The sequence below is a fragment of the Vigna umbellata genome, chromosome 8 (genome assembly GCF_029865625.1).
Source record: "Vigna umbellata cultivar VRB3 chromosome 8, Vumbellata_1.0, whole genome shotgun sequence".
In the NCBI taxonomy this organism is placed as follows: domain Eukaryota; kingdom Viridiplantae; phylum Streptophyta; class Magnoliopsida; order Fabales; family Fabaceae; genus Vigna; species Vigna umbellata.
Genome location: NC_142172.1, coordinates 48,240,127 through 48,260,290, shown reverse-complemented (window position 1 = coordinate 48,260,290; position 20,164 = coordinate 48,240,127). Strand labels below are relative to the sequence as shown.

General features: G+C 32.4%; 1 protein-coding gene and 1 long non-coding RNA gene across 9 annotated transcripts; both read left to right on the top strand.

Annotated features, from left to right (window-relative positions):
- The first annotated feature begins 1,608 nt into the window (after positions 1-1,608).
- On the top strand, positions 1,609-8,412 carry LOC148194855 (uncharacterized). Of its 3 annotated transcripts, none has more exons than XR_015781460.1 (6): positions 1,609-1,796; positions 3,103-4,575; positions 4,738-4,870; positions 5,358-5,606; positions 5,937-6,970; positions 8,276-8,412. It is a non-coding gene; the product is annotated as an uncharacterized LOC148194855 (long non-coding RNA). The 3 variants fall into 3 exon arrangements; XR_015781459.1 differs by having other exon boundaries at positions 8,266-8,406; XR_015781461.1 differs by lacking the exon at positions 1,609-1,796 and having other exon boundaries at positions 3,838-3,905; positions 4,410-4,575; positions 8,266-8,406.
- A 5,643-nt stretch (positions 8,413-14,055) lies between these two features.
- On the top strand, positions 14,056-19,898 carry LOC124835036 (uncharacterized). Of its 6 annotated transcripts, none has more exons than XM_088096205.1 (5): positions 14,056-14,293; positions 14,423-14,494; positions 14,930-15,183; positions 15,281-18,075; positions 18,172-19,898. In XM_088096205.1, exons 3-5 carry the CDS (start codon positions 15,160-15,162, stop codon positions 19,538-19,540), a joined length of 4,188 nt encoding a protein of 1,395 aa, XP_087952331.1. In that variant the 5' UTR covers positions 14,056-14,293; positions 14,423-14,494; positions 14,930-15,159; the 3' UTR covers positions 19,541-19,898. The 6 variants fall into 6 exon arrangements, with proteins under 6 accessions (XP_087952331.1, XP_087952330.1, XP_047165846.1 ...); XM_088096204.1 differs by having other exon boundaries at positions 14,423-14,704; XM_047309890.2 differs by lacking the exon at positions 14,423-14,494.
- Positions 19,899-20,164: the final 266 nt, after the last annotated feature.

Below are 20,164 nucleotides of genomic sequence, written 5' to 3'. Positions count from 1 at the left end.
AACGTATGTATTTCCATTTGTATTTCGAAGAAAGCAGAGTAATTTCTCAAAAAAAAAATAATAATAATAATTATAGAGAAAAGAAGAAAAAAACACTTTTAATAGGAATAAATGTGAAATTCATTTAACATTTTTATTTGATGAACTTAATTAAATTTCAAGTCTTTTATAATTTAAATACTTTTAATTGTGCTTTTATTAGAACTTGTTGGCTTATTAAGTATAAAAAATTCATTAATTTAAATTAATTAGCTGACATCAAGTTTTTATTAATTTGAATGATATGACCGTTATCTCTTATCGTGATATTTTTTTACTTGTTTTTACATTATATCAAATATGAGGTATAAATACAAAAAAAATCTTTAATAGTTTATAAATGATGATATGGGTTGACTTTATTTTATAATAAGTTTTTAATGAAAATAATAAATATTATATAACTTCATGTTTATTAATATATCAAATTTTTTTAAGTAAAATAATAAATTAATCATGTAATCTCATAATTATTTATACACGAAAAGATTTTAATTAAAATAATAAACACATTATTCAATTGATGAAAGATTAAACAACAACTATTTAATTAAAAAATATCAAATCAATTTAATAGATAAAAAAAGTAATACAAATCGTGTAACATATTAATCTACAAAATAGTAGAAGTTATCATAGGTGTTTGATTCTTCGAAATTTCTTATTTATATTTTATTTAAAAAATTAATATAAACTTTTACATGTGATATGATTATTTTTATGAATAAATAATATATTATAATATATATATATATATATATATATATATATATATATATATATATATATATATTTCGGTAGATTTGTGAGACTGAGACACTAACCTTCAACTTGTGTGCTTCACCTTTGATCTTCCATCCTCTCAAAGAACGCAGTCCATTCCGGTAGGTAGTTGACCTGCAACTCCGACCCTCAAGTGAGATATGTTTTATAAAGACGTCTATATTTTTATTATTACAGAGTCAGGTGTTTACCTGGACATTAACCCTATATTCATTCTTATTAATTCATATTTGATATGACAATAATTCAAATAATACGTGTTAATTATCCATTAATATCATATTCTTTTGTAATATGACATGTCAATCACTCATAAATAAACGTATTAATTGATCATTAATGATATTAACCTTTCCTGATTCATGTTTGTCTGACAGCCGGTCGGTTGCCTGTTTTGGCTTCGGATTTCTCCTTAGCCGATATAATGCACCTCAATCAAATTTCCTTCTATTAAAATTTTTTCACAGTTTTCTTTTATCTTTTGATGGACATTGACAATTCTTATCTATGACTATTTACAATGATAGTAATTGTCCGTTGAAATTATATATGTTTGATTTTCTTAATTAAAGTTTAATATTTATTATCTTTTTTATGAAAAACTTTAATTCAGAAAATTAGTTTGTTTTATTCCGAATGACTTTTTATAAACAGTGACAAAGCCGCGCTATTTGTCTGTGTGTTAATACGTGCTTTATAAAGGGCATAATTGGAATAAAATAAAGACAATCTTTATATACTTAACAGGCAAAGTTCCCGCCATATTTCTCTTTCTTTTACAAAGTGAGAGAGAAAAAGCGCAATGGAAGAGGAAATCAATTCCGAATTCAAAAGTCGAAGAACAAGAAATTCTCAGAAAATGTAGCGATTTTTCCAGTATTCATACCCAACAGTTTATCGGTTAATCTTCTGAGAATGCGTAGGTGTCACTTTCTGCACCAACTACAGTTTCACTTCTTTCATTACCTTAATAGGTTTGCGTCTTCTTCTGCTGTTTTCGTTGTTTACGTCTTCTTCTGCTGTTTTCGTTGTTTAGTATTTTCACTAAGTGTTATTTATTTCTTGGTAGTTGGTTGATTGTTTAGTCTATAAGAAGGTGTACTCTGTTATCCGCGTTAAGTTGCTAACGAATCTACGGAACTCGTTTGTTTGATATGAAATAAATGTTTCAGAGAAAAGTGTATTACTCGAAACACTTCTGTTTCTCTTATGAAGAATTTATGAAGAATATAAAAGTACAAATTCAAAATAAAAAACAAAAACATCGAAATTAGTTCATTCCATTTTATGAGAGGAAATATTGATTTAACGTTTTGGTTCAGAAATAGATGTTTTGGTTTTTAGATATTTCGTAGTTTGAGATGAACGTTACAACATAACAACATGTGCTCTAACTCAGATTTTCTTTTTTTTCTGTTTTTAATTTCAGTTTCTCAATGTTATATTTTAATAATTTTAGGTGTTGATTTAATGATTCTCAATGTTTTAATAAATAAAAAAGATAATTATGTACATCCATTAATATGTATTTATGAGGGCGCTTGCTCACTTGATTTTGAGTGACTTTTGATTTTATAAGATTTAATTTGGTTATTATTGAAGTTCAATATAAGTGATTTATGTTTGAAACTATTGTCTCAAAAGCAAGTTAGTGGTAGTGTAAAATTTTCAACTAAATTCAAGCCACATACCTTTTCTCGCCTTACTTTTTAAGGCATAATCACATTTCTTTTTACAAGTCAAACTTCTATGACTAATCTTTGAACCTTTCCCAACCTATTTTCAAGTATAACATACTCCCTGTAGAAAATGATATTTTAACCCCATATTTTCAAACTTCAATTTGTTGTGAACATCTTCTTTTTTTTTTCCTTGGAATTGTGTTTGATCTTCTCTTTACTTTTTTTTTTTTAATATAAAGGAGCATGCATTTTGGAATATAATTGTTAGAATATTTACTTATTTATTATGATTATATTGTGTCTATGGTTATTTTATCTATGATGATTATATTGTGTTATCCTATTTATCATGATTATATTATGTGTAGATTATCCTATTTATCATTATTATATTGTGTCAATTTATTTTTATAAATAGAAGATTATGAAAGGGATTAATTAAGTCCTCTAGAACTATTTTACAGTTTAATTCTCAAGTATAATACCATGTACACTGGTTCAATTGGTGTTTGTTTTTTTCTGTCTTCTTTATGGTTATGTAATAGTTGACGAGGCAGGAAGAACTGCTTGATGTTAGTTAAGAAATCATTTTATGCAGACACTTAAATAATGATGATGATACAAAGGACTATACTCCTGGAACTCCAATAAATCACCATCATGATCTTTTATCTCCTTCAACTGATCCAACATCTTTAATGTATGAGAATGTTTTATCTTTTGGGAAAGCATCAAAATCAAAACGAATAATACCCTTTTCAAAGCGAACAGATAGATTTTCAGTGAAATTTAGCATCAACACTCTCCTAGTGTAGAGAATGGGAAGCAGGAACCTGATCACGAATATACTGAGAACGATGAAGATGATGTTGTCAGAAGAGTTACACAACGTGAAAGGTGTTCATTGGTCAGGACTCAAACCGGTTTGTAAATACATGTATGATAGAACGGAGATGACTCCTAACTAAATCATTAACCTTTTACACTATTTTTTTTGAAGTCTGATTATTTTTATTTAGCTTAATGCAATAGAAAACCTAATTAGAAAACATACTAGGACATTTCTGGTCTCTATGAAGAACCAACATACCCACATCTGCGCCCTTTCTGTCCCATGCACACTGAAATTTGAAGGCAAAATTATGTTTTGTCATGGCTATACGCCAACGTTTTGAAGCACCAAAATTTAATTATGACTCTTGGATAACAAGATTGTTACGATGTTTTTTTTAACTTGGACATCAGATTTGATAATCGGATCTGTAACTGCATTGAATGATCGTGTAGATTGTCTAATAATTTGAGTTTATATTATTTATCAGAGGAGTATTTTTGCAGAGGAGTATTTTTGCTGTTGACATGATTTATTGTGAATGAGAAGTCAGTCATGCTGCAGAGCAGGTAATAGTCTCCACTTGCCATCAATACACATGCATTGTTATCTCATCCGAGTATCATACTGATATGTCTGTGTGCCGGTGTGTTGGGTTTCTTTTATAAACATATAACAAACATTCATAATAACAAAGTCAGATTATTCAACTTGACTGGAGCTTTTGCTAATAGCATAGTGTGCAACGCATAGGATATAGTGCCTAGGGACTAGGACATAGTGCACAGGGTAGAAGGCATAGGGCATAGGCAGGACTTAGATCAAAATAAGAATAGGATTTAGGGCTTAGATGAAAGTAAGGGTAGGATTTAGGACTTAGCACGTAGGCCTTAAAACCTAGGACTTTACGCTTGTGGGACATCACATCGAATTTGTTCTCGTTTTTACTAGATGGTTTTACTCTTGTAGTTGTTTTATTTTTAACATTGCTTACATGTATTGGCTCTATAGATTTTTCTGTAAAAGTTTATGAATCGAATATTTGACCGATTTCATCGAAATGAAAAATTAAGTTTCAGGAAGACGATGAGGCGCACACACAAAATCAAAACTTCAAGATAGAGATATCTTTTGTTTTAGTGATTTTACTACTTGCAATTGTGTGTGGAAAGCGTTTCGATGATCATCAAGAAGCAATTGGGTTCTTAATATCATTCTACGACAACATGTTGTTAAATTGTGGGTAGTTTATGTTAAATTCTTATTGTTCTATAGATATTATCATCTATGTCATCTACTACTGCCCATTTTCAGCCTCAATAATGGTTTTGAAATCTTTCGTTATTACTAGTTAAGGTACTCATTGTTCGCTTGCAATGATTTCTTACCATGTCCATACAGAATGGGAAGCTAAAAGCTGTAGTAGGTGCAAGTGGAGGTGCTTACAATATTTGTGGAACTTCAGAGTATCTTAAACTTCGGTAAAGGACTGGATCCTTTTTCTTCTGTAACGGCTCCAAGGGACTATCATCAGGTATCTTAAACTTTTAAATTGTTTCCCCTGACTCTGATTGATAAGCTCTGGTATGCATAAACTGATATAAACTACTTTTCGATAAAAAAAAAAAAACAGTAAATCAGTTTAAACTGTTTACATATAAATTGTGAACTATTTCAATAAACTGTTCTGGAGAAAAAATTGAAATAACATGCTCATAAAATTCTTCCAAGTACATATGTTATTATAAGATGAGCTTTAATAAAGTCTTACGAAGGCATCTTAAAAGTGTGTTATAGATATATAATGAATGACAGCATTAAAACCAAGGAAAAATGTTATGACTTATCAAAAGTTTAAAAATTGTACCGGAATAACAACCACGTCTATATTTTTCTCCCCGCAATCTGTGTTCCCCTGGCTCAGTTCAAGTAAAAAGAATTCTGTTTATGTTTTTACTACTGTTGCTCCGATATGTTTCCATTTGTCAACTCATTGTTATAGACGATTTTGTGTCATCAAGAAAAACCAAAGTGAATGGAAATAAAAGGCTTGTGGCAGCGAGTGATCCAAGAAAGGGTGGTCTTCCTGCAGGCTTTTGAGATAATTCATTGACATTGTGATATCTCTGTTTCATCTATGCAATCTTAGTTTGGGGGATGTCAATCCTGCCTCTAGGCCTTGGCGATGGAGCCTTTATGCTTCTCAGGCAGGCTAATGGGGTGTCCAAGGCCTTTGATATGAGAGAAACTGCTCCTTCTCTTGCTTCAAGGTATCATCTACCTACAACCATTCCCGTTATTATACTTTTAATTCATGAATTTTTGCACGATTGAGACTCAGGACAAAGAAAAAGAGAGAAAACCGGAAGTGCCTCAATTTTTTTTTTTTTTTATTTCAATTCCTTTCATCTCATAATAAATAACCTTGTCATGATTTTGAGAGATGCAAGTTGTACAAATGTATCTTTTCACATTGAGGGTTAATTCTTGAGACTGATTTTAAGCATTCAAACATGGCTATAATTCAGTGTGGATGATTACGCAATGCTTAAGCAATTAAAAACAACTACTAAGATGTATTTTGTTTATCCATTTTTCAGGATATGTATGGTGGAAATACTACTTTGAAGGCCAAAGGTGGCCTCTCTGTAGCAGTTCCCAGAGAACGTGCTGGCCTTGTCATGGCGTGGAAACAATATGGGAAACTTCCATGGAAAAGGCTTGTAAATCCAGCTGAGAAACTAGAGCGTGGGTTCAAAATATCGGCATACCTGCACATGCAGATAAGGCAACAGATCAGATATATTGCAAGACAATGGTCTTCGTAGCATATTTGCATCTAATAGAAAACTCTTGAACATATGTGACACATATTACAATAAGAAGCTAGCCGACACTCTGAGCGATATCTGTGTTGGAGCATTGGTCTTATAAATTTATATGACTCATTTGTGCATTTTTTGTTTGCTGAGATGACTTGTAAAAAAATTAAAGTTGTTTTAAGAGAGAGTTAGCGTACTATTAGGTCCTTAGCTAGAAGGTAACACCTAAAATGAGTTAGAAATGGGTTTTGGAAGATGTTAGTTATAAGGAGTCTTTTGTATTAAATGCTTTGACTAAGTTAGTTACTAAGCATAAGGTTCCTTACAGTTTAGCTCACTCCTCACATTTAATGTTTAGGCTTCTTATTTAATGCTTAGGTTCCTCATTTAATGATGAGGCTCTTCATTAAATGATGGAAAGACTCCTAAATATTCCATGTTCTCTAGCCTTCTCCTTCACCTATAAAAGGAGCGGCACCTTTTTGTAATCCTTAAAACTTGATTGAATTTACAGTCTTTTTGCAAAAACTGCAAAACTTCTCTTCTTGAGTTCTCACTCTATGAAATTGTCTTCTTCTATACTTCTTCATACCTTCTTCTTTATGGTTGGTCTAACTTCCTAGAAGAACATACAACACAAACTTCTTCATCTCTATTTGCTTCTGCTACTATCATTGTTCATATGGAGCCATCCATTGAAGAAGCTTCATCAACCCACTTGGAAGATTATCTTATGTTGAAAGAGCATCCTCAAAGCAACTTCCATCATTTGGTATCAAGAGCTATGATCACTATCTTGCAAGTCTTCAAGAGTAAGTGTCTAAAAGTTCTTACCCATTTTGTTTTTCATTTTTGTTCTTATGAATTCCTTGTTGTTTTATGTTTTTCAACATGTCTAATATGTTTTTTGAGTCATGAGTATGCGTTGTGTGTCTTGAAATATTGGTTCAAATTAATTGTTCTTCTTGAATCATCCATGTTGTGTGTCTAGCATTTCTAATTTTTCAATATGTACGTGTGTAGATCATATACTCATTTTGTAAATGTATCTTTACCAATCTATTTACTACATGTGCATGTGTATGTGCAGTATATTGTTGAAACCTTTTACTAAGATAATAAAATCATTTTTCACAATATTTTCTCTCTCTTTTCTCAAATGTTATAGAGCAAACTAAGTAATGCTAGTTGTTTAACAATCAAGAACCAAAAAGAGTCAAAGATGAACTTTTCAGGAATGGTGTAACTGATTAATTCCATTGAGTAAAAGAAGGGAAAAGCTGAAATCTAAATTTTTTGTAATAAATTCCAACTCACGAAAACTGAACAATATAAATTGGTAGCACAATAATCAATGACCTGTAATCTGCACAAAATTCCAAAATTAAATTAAAATTCAAGTGCATGAGTTTAAAAGAGTGTGTGTGTGCATGTGTTAGGTGTAGTTTTTCCCATTTGATTTGGATAAAGAGTCTTACTGCAGCAGGACTTTGCTACTCGAATACAGGACCTGATTATCAGTTCATGCTTTGCATTTTATTTTTATTTCTGTTACTTTTAAAGATTTGTGCTGTAAGTACACCAAAATATAACCCCATACCATACATAATGGGACAAAGAGTGGAAATAAAAAAAATGGACTGAGAGATAGAGAGAGATCAAACTTCTGAGCATTTTTGGTCGCCATTACTCATTACAATTGCTTCTGAAAGTCCATCATGGTTTAAGAAATCTGCAAATGGAATCTATAAAAGTATTAAAAAACTCATTACGGACCCTTTGTGCTTCCCCATGCTCTAGAACCAACTGGAAACTCAACATTAAAGTGATCACAAATAGAACTAAGAATGGGTTTCATATTCAAAACAACATAATAATAAACGATGTTTATCAACACCTTTTGTTAGAGGCTGGAAGGTTTATGTGAGAAGGAAGAAGAGAGAGTAGAGGAGTAGAATTCCTAATTGCATCACCAGTTAGGAAAAGACGGGGAATATGCGGGGAATATGGGTATAAAAAGAAATAAGCATTGTATTGTTTTTATTTAGAGAATTACATACTTTGTATAGGCCGGTATTCATTCTTTGATTATTTTTTCGGTGGAAAGTTGATAACAGGGAGTGAGAGAGTCTGTTAGGATTTTTCACTGAGATTCCTAACAAGTGGTCCGACCTGCCGGATTTGGGTGGCGAGTGATCGGAGTTATAGAGTGAAAAAATGAAGGACGCCTTAAAGTGGTGGAGAACCAGCTCGAAGCTTTGGGGATTATAGTAGATGGGTTGAAGGCCGAAATGGCAGCGATGAGACAAGACTCAGCAGCCATTCGCCAAGACCTTCAAGAAGTCATGCTCATGTTAGGAGGTCGCAATCGCGACCACGAGGGGGCATCGGACATCGGACGGGAGCCAATCGTCTATGAATGGTGATCGGAGAGGGAGGCGAGAGGAGGAGAATGGAGGATGAGAGACGAAACGATCAGAGGGACAGTTTAATTGGCGAAAGAGAGTAGAACTTTCCGTATTCGAAGGGGTGGATCCACTGAACTGGATCAACAGAGCGGAACGTTTTTTCGAACTACAGGGAGGGAGTGACGGAGGAAGAGAAAGTTCGAATTGCATACGTAAGCATGGAAGGGAGCGCTTGCTATTGGTATCGATTTTGAGAGAGAAGGCGAGAAACCGCACATGGGAAGGGCTCAAATGTGCGATGATCGGAAGGTTTGGGGAGCAGAACAGAGATACGATTTTCGAAAGGCTGGCGGCGAACCGTCAACCAATTATGCGTAGCATCAAGAGCAAGCGGTCATTGCGACATGTGTAAGTAGTGGCATAACATAACATTCGAGCACAACTTAGAATGCGAAGCATACCACTATGTAAAGAACCTTTAAAATGCAATCTCCAGTTTGTATTGTCTTGGAAGCAAACAGAGACCTATCAAGGGACACGATGAGAGAGTAAACAAATGTTGTAATAAATTATAATATACTGAGAAAAAAAATGCTTCCACGTTTCATTGAGTTGTGAAGAATCTTATCCTGAAACAAGTAAATTTGAATTTTACTGAAAATTTGATTCACTGAAAATTCGGTTTATTCGAATTAAATCTTATATACACATTGCATTTTGTAAATTTATAATTAGTTAATTATTTGATTTTATAATTTTATATACTTTTTATACTTTTATATTTTATTTATTTATTTTAAATTACATAAAACAAATTTTTGTAAAGATCCTAATATTATGAATTTTTGTGACAAAATATTGTGTGTCAATATCTAAAGTTAATGACAATACAAAATAACTGTCAAATTATATAATTAATAAAAAATCAAATTTTGAAAATTTATTATTGACTCAAAACATAAATAAATCTTTAATTTGTTTTATTTTCTTGTAATATTAATATCTATCTTTTAACTCAAATTATGTCGGAAACAACGTTACAAATGTTCAGGTGGTTTCAAAGAAATTATATATATAAATAAAATATTAAAGAGAATATAAGATTGATTTGTAGTAATTTAAAAGAAAAAATAAATAAAAAGTGAGATGATTTGGTTTGAAGGAAAAGTAGTTTTTTTAAAGAGAGAATTTATCGTTAGCCATTATTGATTTGATTAAATTAATATAAAAAGAGACATTCATAATTTATGTGTCACAGAAGGTATAACATTAAATTTATTCTCTTATATGTTGTTGGTTACGTTCAGTGATTTGAGAGATTAATAACTGAATTTAGAGTTTTTTTTTATCCCAACAAGTCTAAATTTACTTATGCAAATTTATCTTTCCTTATAGTTTTTATCTTTATTATTATTAGTTATAAAAAATTAATTTTTGTTATAAAATCAATTTATAAGAAGATTTTTTTTAAAAGACACAGTTTTTATTAAATAAACTAATTCAATCTTATTGATAAACATTCTGTTATACATTTCTAACAAATCTAACCAATTTCGCTTTCGATTGAAATATTATCGTTAGAATCAATCACTATATTCAAAATATTATATGCTTTGAAGTTTGAAATTTTATTACAATTTGTCTAAGATGATTGAAGGAAAAAAATGTATTTAAATTATCCTTAATCTTAAGTAATATAAGACTAATATATTTACCATAACAAACCCTTTATTCTAAGTATAAAGATAACGAGGTTCATCTCTCAATGAAGAATTATAGAATTGAAGAAAAAAATACTATTTAAACTTTTAAAACTAGGGAGACAATGACATATTTAAAACTACTTTTTCATAATAATTTATCTTTTTAAAACCTTATTTTTGTCCCAACATTAATGTTCCGTCTTAAAGTTCCTTAAAATAGCATTACGAAGTCAATTGTACTTTTTTTTTTGCTTTTAGCGTAGTAAACCCTTCATTATTTTTGTCCTTAAATTTGAATAAAAAACATGACTATTTAGTGATCAAAACAAAAATAAAAAAAAAACAAAATAATATAATTTCATTAAAATATATAAAACATTAGAAATGTTTTAACAGTTATATGTATAAAAAGAAAAATATAACAACACCAACAATACATATATACTCATAATAATTTCTCTTACTAACAAAAAAAATTCAAACAATATTCCCTAACTATAATATCTATATAACGGGTTAAGAATAATATTGAAATATTAATGACAATGAAAACGGTAACTTGAATGGCTATCAAAGTGAAAAATAGGTCAACTAAAGAACAATTGAAATGAAAATTAGGTAAATTAAAGAAGTATAATAAAAATACACGAATCTGTTTAGAAAGGAGAAAATTAGGAACTATAAAAAAACAAAATAATATTTTAATACTTACCAACCGTTTTGTTCATAAATTGTCATATTTTATTTTCGTAAAAGATTCCAAACTTAACTATGCATTTAATATAACTGCTGAAAATTTCTAGAAAATTTCAAAACCGTAAAAAAAAAAAAAAACTTTCTTATATTACATTATTTTTTAGTAATATTCGCATGTTAGTAATAATATTAAAAAAAAAACTTTAGTTGAATAATTGAACTCCATATTTTCATTTCAATATTGAATTTTTATTATTACAGTGCTTTGGTGTCGCAAATATCCAAAATAAAGCATATATTGGTATGATTTATCACGAGTTATTAAATTTTTCAATTTAAAAAAACAAATTTTTAATAAATCCATTCTTAAAAATAGCTATTGATCGCCTCAAGAACATATGTGAAAAGCAATTACTTCAAAATAAAAACACAAATTATCAAGTAAAGCTAATTAAGTTCTCGAGTAAAGATAATTTAAAATGCAATTATGTAAATTTATTTAAGAAAATATATACAGACGACTCTTTTAAGCTATTTTTAAGTATTTTTCTTTAAACTAAAACATAGGATAAATTTATTGAAAATTATGTACCTTTTTAAAAAACGCAAATAATACATTAAAAACACTATTTGTACTTATACAATTTCAAACACTTTATTTATTAAAGTTGTCATTACATAGTTTCAAACTCTATTTGGAAAACAATAACACAAACTACATATAAGAAACAAGTAATGTGCTTTACCTAACTTTTGAATAAGCATCTTAAGTTGAATTTCTTCCTAAGTTATCCCTAAAGATAAAAATAGAAGAAATGTATAAATTAAAAATAAATATACACATAAATAAAAATAAAAATATCATAAAAAATATAACTTACACAATTTAACTTATATATAATTTGAATTTAAAAAAAATCATTTATAGACAAATATTTATATTTTTTTCTTATAATAAATATATAAAAGAAGTTGTTCAATCATATATAAAAAACATTTAATTTAAAATACCATCTATATTATCTATCATTAAAATATTATGAATTTTGTTTTAAATATATTCCAAAGCACATGTCACCTAAGGAAGGCACAAAAGGCACAATTATCCATTTATAATTGCCATACAAATATGTATGACAAGAAGGTGGGATCAATGCATATATAATAATCTCATATAATTTTCAAATACAAATGGACTCTAATTTTTTAATTTTTTAATTTTTATATACACTAGTATGAAATTTTTGTTTCCTTTTATTTTTATTAATAATAAATATACTCATATTTGTGTTTATACATATTATTTTATTCTTTCAAATATTAATTATTTTTTATAAAAATAAAAATTACAATAAATAAAATTTAACACTATCAAATATTTAATGTAAAAAAATATATTTTTTAATATTAAATAACAAGATCAAAGTTATAATTGTATAAAATTTAATAATAATATTTAAATAAAAATAATAATTATAAAAAAATACAAGAAATTTTAAATATATATTTTAAAAGTAAGTTACTAAATTAGGAATAGAAATATCAATTTAAAAATTTCAAATTACCTAATAAACAATTATATACCTATACAGAAATAGATAACACATACACATCCTAACCATTAAAATATGACATATTAAAATAAGGGTTAAATATGTTTTTATCCCTTAACTTTTAGTGAAAATTGAAATTAGTCCTTTTTCAAAACTCTAGACTAATTCAGTCCCCAAACTTTAGAAATGTGTGAATTTAGTTTTTTTAACCAAATTTTGTTAACTTTATTTGATGATTCAAACGCATTTCTCAGTTAACATTGAAGCAAAAATGTGTCAAATGGTATAAACAACTCAAATGCTATCATGAAAGGCACTTGAAACATCAAATAAACCTAACAAAGTTTAGTTCAAATAACTAAATCCACACATTTTTAAAGTTTGAGAACTAAATTAGGCCAGAATTTTAAAGAGAGACTAATTTCAAATTTCACTAAAAGTTAAGGGATAAAAACATATTTAAACCTTAAAATAATATCACTAAAAGAATTCACATAGAATTATTTTCAATAATGTATACACTCTATTATTTTATGAAATAAATGATATATATATATATATATATATATATGCATGCATGTGTACACATGGAAATATATATAAAATATATAAAATTTGTATACATTAATGTATGTATTTTATTTATTTATAATTAGTGATAATTTAGCCCATAATTCATAAGAAGAATTTACCATGTTTACTTTTGGCAGGTTACCAGGCTCCAAAGATTTGAATTTAAAAGGGTTGAAAAAAATTTACAAAAAAGTGAAGGTATAAACTACAATTATTTTAAATTTTTTAATACAGCAATATAATATACTAAACAGCTACGATAAAAAAAAAATACTCATAAATTTTTATAAGTATTATAAATCACAAGTTATAGTTAAAGTAAATACCAATAATAATAACTAACATCAGTTAACAAGTACAGATATCTGAAACAAAATCAACCACAACAAAAAAAAACAATATACTGTAGAAAGTTAATATATTTTTATGCATTAAAGATTAGCGGTTATGATTTATAATATAATAACAGACAAATATCAAAAGCGGTTATTTATTTATATTTAAATTTTAACATAAATCAAACATTTATTGATATAAACATTTTAAAAAACATATTTATGATAAAGTTTAATTGCGAGTATAGTTTTAAGTAATTTAAAACTTCGCTGCAAAGTGGTAGTATATTTTTTATATGAATTATTATAAAGTGACGTTTTTGGGCAACTTGCACCATACTTTATTCTTGGTCTATTGAAGATTGAAATAAACAAAGTGATAACGAAACGAAATTAGGTTAAATATTGAAGGAAAGAGACAGGAAGGTCCAGTTGCCAGTGTGAAAGAACCACAATAAAAGTCACCACTTTAAATCGGACGGAGGAAAAAAAAGGTAGAAAATCAACAGCGGAGAAGGAGCCAGGTGGAAGAAGATAACACATGGCGATAGGTTAGTTGATGCGTCACGTCGGTGGAATAGAATATATAGAAACGAAGATAAGCTACCTTTTTCACAAAGTCAATAAAATCAGCATAAAACCGCAAACCCTAATTTTTTCTCTCTAGATAGATACACACAGAAGAAAGAAAGAGATTAGAGATAGAGAGAGAAAGAGATTCCTTTTATCTCTTTCTCGCTCGTTCCTTCTTGGTTTCCCACTTTGTTTGTTGTGTCGTGGAAGTTGCAGAGCTTGACCTCAACCCACACCAAACCAAACCCCTTTGTTTTCTTTATCCCTTTTTTTCTCACAACCAATCGGGTTCAGGTATCTCTTTGCTTTTTTCGTCAAGATCTGGCGTTTTTCCTTTGCACCTCCTTGAATTTTCCGTGCCCTGCGATTCTTTTTTTTTTTGCGATGATGCCATGCCCTATACTTTATTACTTTCTTCTCTAGGTTTAGATCTGATTCCACGCCACTCGATTCTGAGACTCCTTTCTTCGCTTTCATGGGTTCTATCGGTTCAAGGTCATTATTCTAACTTTGCAGTTGAAAGGGGTTCTTCCTGGGTTTCTGCTTGATTTGATGAACGAGGATGATGTAATCGAGCGGATCTTTTTTCTCGTCTTTTGATTGATTCTGTTTTGGTGAATTTTGGCCTTGTTGGTCGTTTTATGGTGGATCTTCTCTTGGTAATTTGCTTGGATTGTGTTTTCTGCTCGTTGTCTGCCTTTTAAGGTGATTTCGAAGTGTTTACAGGGACTGGTGTGGAGTTTGTTTATTATGATTGTATTTGGCAGTTAATTTTGGATCTAAGTAACTTTACGAGGGGATTTGGTTGACCAGAGGCTTAATTAAATTTGCAAACTGATGTTTTGTTAAATTGTTTTTTGCTTTGATCGCAACCAGTAATCAATCTGTTCATGGGAGTTTACGATCTTGTGTCTGTGTTGTGTTTTGCAGGTTGACGCCACTTCTTTGTCTTTACCTTAGAAGTGAGAGTAAGGCTAGGATTGTTTTACTCGGAAAGGAGAAGCTTTTTAGAGGATATATACCTATGGTTAATTCAGTGCCTGATTTTTTGTAGCCTACTTCAATAAATTTGTTGAGGATTTTGCTATTCAATCGTAATAACTAAAGTTTAAAAGAAGGGTTTTTGACTTGTGAGCTCTTTAGAAGACTACTTTGGAGTCATGCCTGTTTCAGGACATGAAGAGGTGTTTATTTCCTTTCTGATTTACAGCTAACTACGATTAGAGAAGCATGCCAATTTGTTCTTTTTTGGATATTGATTACTTGATCTTCTATTGACAGACCGGGGTAAAGTCCTATGCTGGGCAATTTAGTGGTTTAATTGCAGGTGTGCCTATCAAGAAAAGGAGGTTTCCTTCGTTTCAGCCTTCTTCCTCACCTGTGTCTGAGGAACCATGTTCTCTCTCTGAAGAAACTGAGTTACAACGTAAAGAAAATTCAAGCACTTCTCAAGGATCAACTTTATCAAATGCCAGTATTGCAGGTGCACCAATCAAGAAAAGAAGGTTTCCGTTTATTCAGCCTTTTTCGTCCTCTTTGGAAGAGGCTTCACGTTCAGAAGAAAGTGATGCCTTACGGAAGGAACATTCAAGCACCTCACCGGGTTCAACTCTTTCTACTAGTTCTTCTAGTTTATCTGATGCTAATGGAATCCCTGCGCTTGAAGATAAGAAAGCAAGTACTGATGTTGCCAATGCGAACACGGGGCAAAGCAACTCTATCTTCCTTATACCGAAACTTGAGGAACCAAACCTTGGTACGCAATCGTGTACTTTGGATGTCAGGGATAGCAAAGAGACTGTGCTACTCAGTGAAGACATCAATAAAAAGTTGGAATCCCAAATTATCAAGGGCAATCCTGAACTCTTATTGGCTGCAAAGGAAGGTCTTGCTCTTAGCATTGGAACTGAAGTGAGCAAGCAAAATGTCAAAGATATTTGTAGAAAAGAGAGTCCTTTAGTTTCAGGAAGTACTAGTTTATCTTTAAGCTTAGAGGAACACCTCTTTCCAGCTGTTGAAAGTGTGGAGAATGACAAGAGTCGCCTAAAAATAGAGAAATCGGAATCTGTCTCACTGGAATTATCTTTAAGCAAGGAAGACTGCAGTTCTCACAGTTTAAATACTGATGCTAAAACTGATAGGAACAAGACTCCTGTTCATTCTAACAGGGCAAACTGGGATCTTAATACGACAATGGATGCATGGGAAGAATCTGGGACTGAAGCTGGCTTGGTTAAAACATGTGTTGATGGGCTGAAAATTACTGAAAATTTAGTTGTTGAAAAGCAGTTAATGTGTTCTACAGGGATGACCCGACCAACAAGTGTTCTATCTGTGAAGCCAGTGTGTGAAGAGAGTCAGAAAAAAGATTTCACTTTTCCATCAGCGATGTGTGGACAGCAATGTAAATTTGGTGACTCCAGTAATCTATCTCTTACTCCTTTTCTTCAGAAATATACTGAAGAGCCCGCTAAATTATCTGTTAAATTGAATTCTGGTAGTTCTATTCCCAATGTAAGCTTACCTAGTGTGGCGTTGGCAGCAGGTGATGCAAATACTTCTAGTTTTAGGCTGGTAAAGCCAGAACCGTTTGATGGGAACTTGAAAAAGGAATTGAAGGAAGCTAATACCTCTACGCCGGGTTCATTGGACAGCGTGACTGTGAAACAAGAACTATTTCCGCCTATCGTTGAAAAATGTTCTAAGTTGTCCAATGTTAACAATTTAATGAAAGCTGATGCTGTCTCAGTTAAACAGGAAGTAGACCATACAGGTAATCAGGAAAATTCCAATGCTGCTGTGAATAAAAGGGATCGGTTGGATAAAGAATTACAACAAGGATTGGATGACTCTTCTCCTTCATTGGCGATGTCTATTGCGCCTGATACAACACAAATATCTGCCGAGGCAGCTTGTCCTCAAGCGAAACCTGGGTGTACAGCAGAGTTATCAGCCAGTGAAAACACAGTAAGCCAGATTGAAAATATTAGTTCTACGGATGGAGACAATGTTGGGAAAGTTTGTCATGGAACTTGTTTAAATTCCGAGCAAGATACCATAGAAGCAGTTACTGTGCCTGTGGTTGATAATGGTTCAGAGTTGAAAAATTCTGGTCTGAAAATTTCTTCTGCTAGTACCGAGGAAAAAAATGCTGCCAATCGTGATGCATGCAGATTGAAACTCATGAATGAGCCTCTGGCTGCTACCCGGGGCTCTGGTGAAGGCTGTGCAAGTGATGAAGAAAAGATAACCCTGTCAGGTGACATGTTGGAGGAGGATTCTTATGGTTCCGATTACGAGTCAGATGAGAATCATGCTGTAACTATTCCTGTGGATACTGAGCGGTATGTTGAAGATGATGATTATGAAGATGGTGAGGTTCGGGAACCACTGGATCCTTCCATAGCAGAGGACAACATATGTGAGGTAAGAGAAGTAGAGCACCCTGACTGTAGTAACTTTGTAAATAAGCAGATGGAGAAAGGAATGGTGAGTGGTGATTGTGCCGCTCAATATCAGGTAGTGGAAAATGACAACAAGACTGTAATTCAAAGTGAAATAAATTGTGAAGATGCTATGGACATTGAAATGCACGAGAGGTCTGGTAAGGTCGTTGACAAAAATGTGTGTCTGCAAGAATCATTGGAAGACGAGAAGTCCAGCATTGCTGCTCATGGCAACAAACCAGTTAATGTTTTGCAAAAGAAAGCATTAGATCTTTTGGAAGGTAAAAACGTCTCTGAAGCTCTGGTGACAGAATCACTTTCCAATCAAGCTACTGATGGAAGCAATGGGGTTGATGTCCAATGTGCTGATGAGGTTGTCAAAACAACTGACACTGTTAAACAAACTGATCTAGAATTGCCAAATATGGAATTGTCTGCAAATGCCAATGATGCATCCAAAGATGTTAATAATGGTGGTAATCCAGGTAGAATTATAGATCTGTCTCGAGCTACTAGTTCTTCATCCCCTGGTAAAACTAGGTCCATTTCAGGCAGATCACAACTGTCATCTCGACCTGCAAGAGATGTACTGTCTGACGCACTTGATGGGGATAAATTACAGAGAGGAAGGTATACTTTTTAGTAGTATGAATAACTTATTTCTCCTTTATCCACTGAGTTTGTTTTCGTATCCTCAAGTCGTATTCTTCTTGTTTTAATTTTCAGAGATGATGTTTATATTGATGGCCCTCACAAATTTTCAAGAGAAAGACATCAGGATATGTCCCCTAGAAACTCTAGGTTGAATTTTGGGCGTGGTCGAGGAAGACTCAATAGTCGTCTAGACTCAGTTCGTAGTGAATGGGAATCTGACCGTGAATTTTCTGGCGAGTTTTATAATGGTCCAAATCAGTTCCGTGGGCCGAGGCCTAAATATGCATCTGCTTTTGCCAATACTGATCTGGAGTACAACAATGTTGCACCCGATGGCTCATATGTTGGGAATGGTCGATTAGGCAGAAAGCCGATGAGTGATGGCTCTTATATAGCACCAAGGAGGCGTTCACCAGGAGGTAGAGATGGCATCCAAATTGGTCATAGAAATCCAAGAAACATTAGTCCAAATAGATGTATTGGTGATGGTTCAGACTTGGTTGGGGTGAGGCACAATGATAAATTTTTGAGAGGTTTGCCTGAGGATAACTTGGATGCAATGTTCACACGTCCCCAGACATTTGAGGGAATGGATGGTCGGTTTACAAGGGGGAGTAGGAATTTTTCTTCCATGCCGAGAAGAGGCCTTCCTCGAATGCGTTCCAAATCACCCATAAGATCTAGGAGTCGCTCACCCGGTCCATGGTCATCTCCGAGAAGGAGGTCTCCTAGAAGAAGATCCCCTGATAGTTTTGGTGGACATCCGGAACTAAACCATAGAAGATCACCGTTTTACAGGGTTGACAGGATGAGGTCCCCCGATCGCCCTGTTTTCCCTGCAGAGAGAGTGGTGAGGAGACATGGTTCACCCTCGTTTATGTCAAGACCTTCTAATGATATGAGGGACATTGATTCTGCCAGGGACCATGGACATCCAAGGTCTGGTCGAATTCTAATCAGGAACCGGAGGTTTGATGTTGTAGATCCTCGGGACCGCACGGATAACGATGATGACTACTTTGGGGGCCCCATGCATTCTGGTAGGTTACTCGAGCTTAGTGGTGAAGGAAACGGTGAGGACAGAAGAAGGTTTGGAGAGAGACGAGGACCTGTGCGTACTTTCAGGCCTCCATACAATAACAACGTTGGTGAGAATTTTCACCTTAATGCAGAAGAGGGACCTAGGCACTATAGATTCTGTTCAGATGATTCAGATTTTCATGAAAGAGGAGGCAACAACATACGGGAAAGGGACTTTGACAGGCGAATGAAGGGGCGACCGGGAAATGTGCCACCACCCAGAAGAACAAGAAATATGGACGAGCAGGAAGAGAACTTCAGACATGGTGGTGGTGGTGGTGGTGGAGGAGGAGGAGGAGGACAGGTTTGGAGTGACGACAGTTTTGATGATATTTCACGGGTGAAGAGGAAAAGATTTTGATTTCCCCCTCATAGTCTTCTTATGGATAGTACATAAGCCTCCTGCGGAATGTTGGAGGAGTATTATGGAATTTACATTTGCTGGGTTTTCACCTACAGAATTAGAGTTAGATTATAATAATACTAATGCTCATTTTCCTTACTACTACCTATAGCTTTAGATTCTAAAAAGCATGCGTGCGCATCATCAAATGTGGCAAAGATTTGTAGGGGAAGAAGTAAATTATGAAATGAAGGGTTGGTGAAGGAATGAGATGAAGTGTGGCTCCGAATGGAGGAAGGGTAATGTGCATGCAACCCAACAGACATTTTCGTTTTTAATAATTTACTTACTGGAATGATGTTATTGGTTCTTTTCACTTTCCTGTTCCTACCAGCAATGGGAAGTAGTACTAAAATAAAATTAAAAATCAAGGAAAGGTATATTAAATGCAGATAAATAACATTAAATGAAGTTTAATCTGTCAATTATTGACAGCGACCGCTATTATGTGGTCAATGGGAGAACCAACCCACCACAAAATTTTATTCATTCACGCCAACACTTATTTCCTGCCGTCCATGACGACGAGTGTCTTCGTATTTATCAATTTTTTGGTTACCGAGTAAGTAAATTATTTTTGTA

Coding starts and splice junctions, on each gene's coding strand:
- LOC124835036 (XM_047309890.2), top strand. CDS start 15,160: ATGCCTGTTTCAGGACATGAAGAG. Junction 15,184..15,280: donor CTGTTTCAGGACATGAAGAG/GTGTTTATTTCC, acceptor TTCTATTGACAG/ACCGGGGTAAAGTCCTATGC. Junction 18,076..18,171: donor GATAAATTACAGAGAGGAAG/GTATACTTTTTA, acceptor TTTAATTTTCAG/AGATGATGTTTATATTGATG.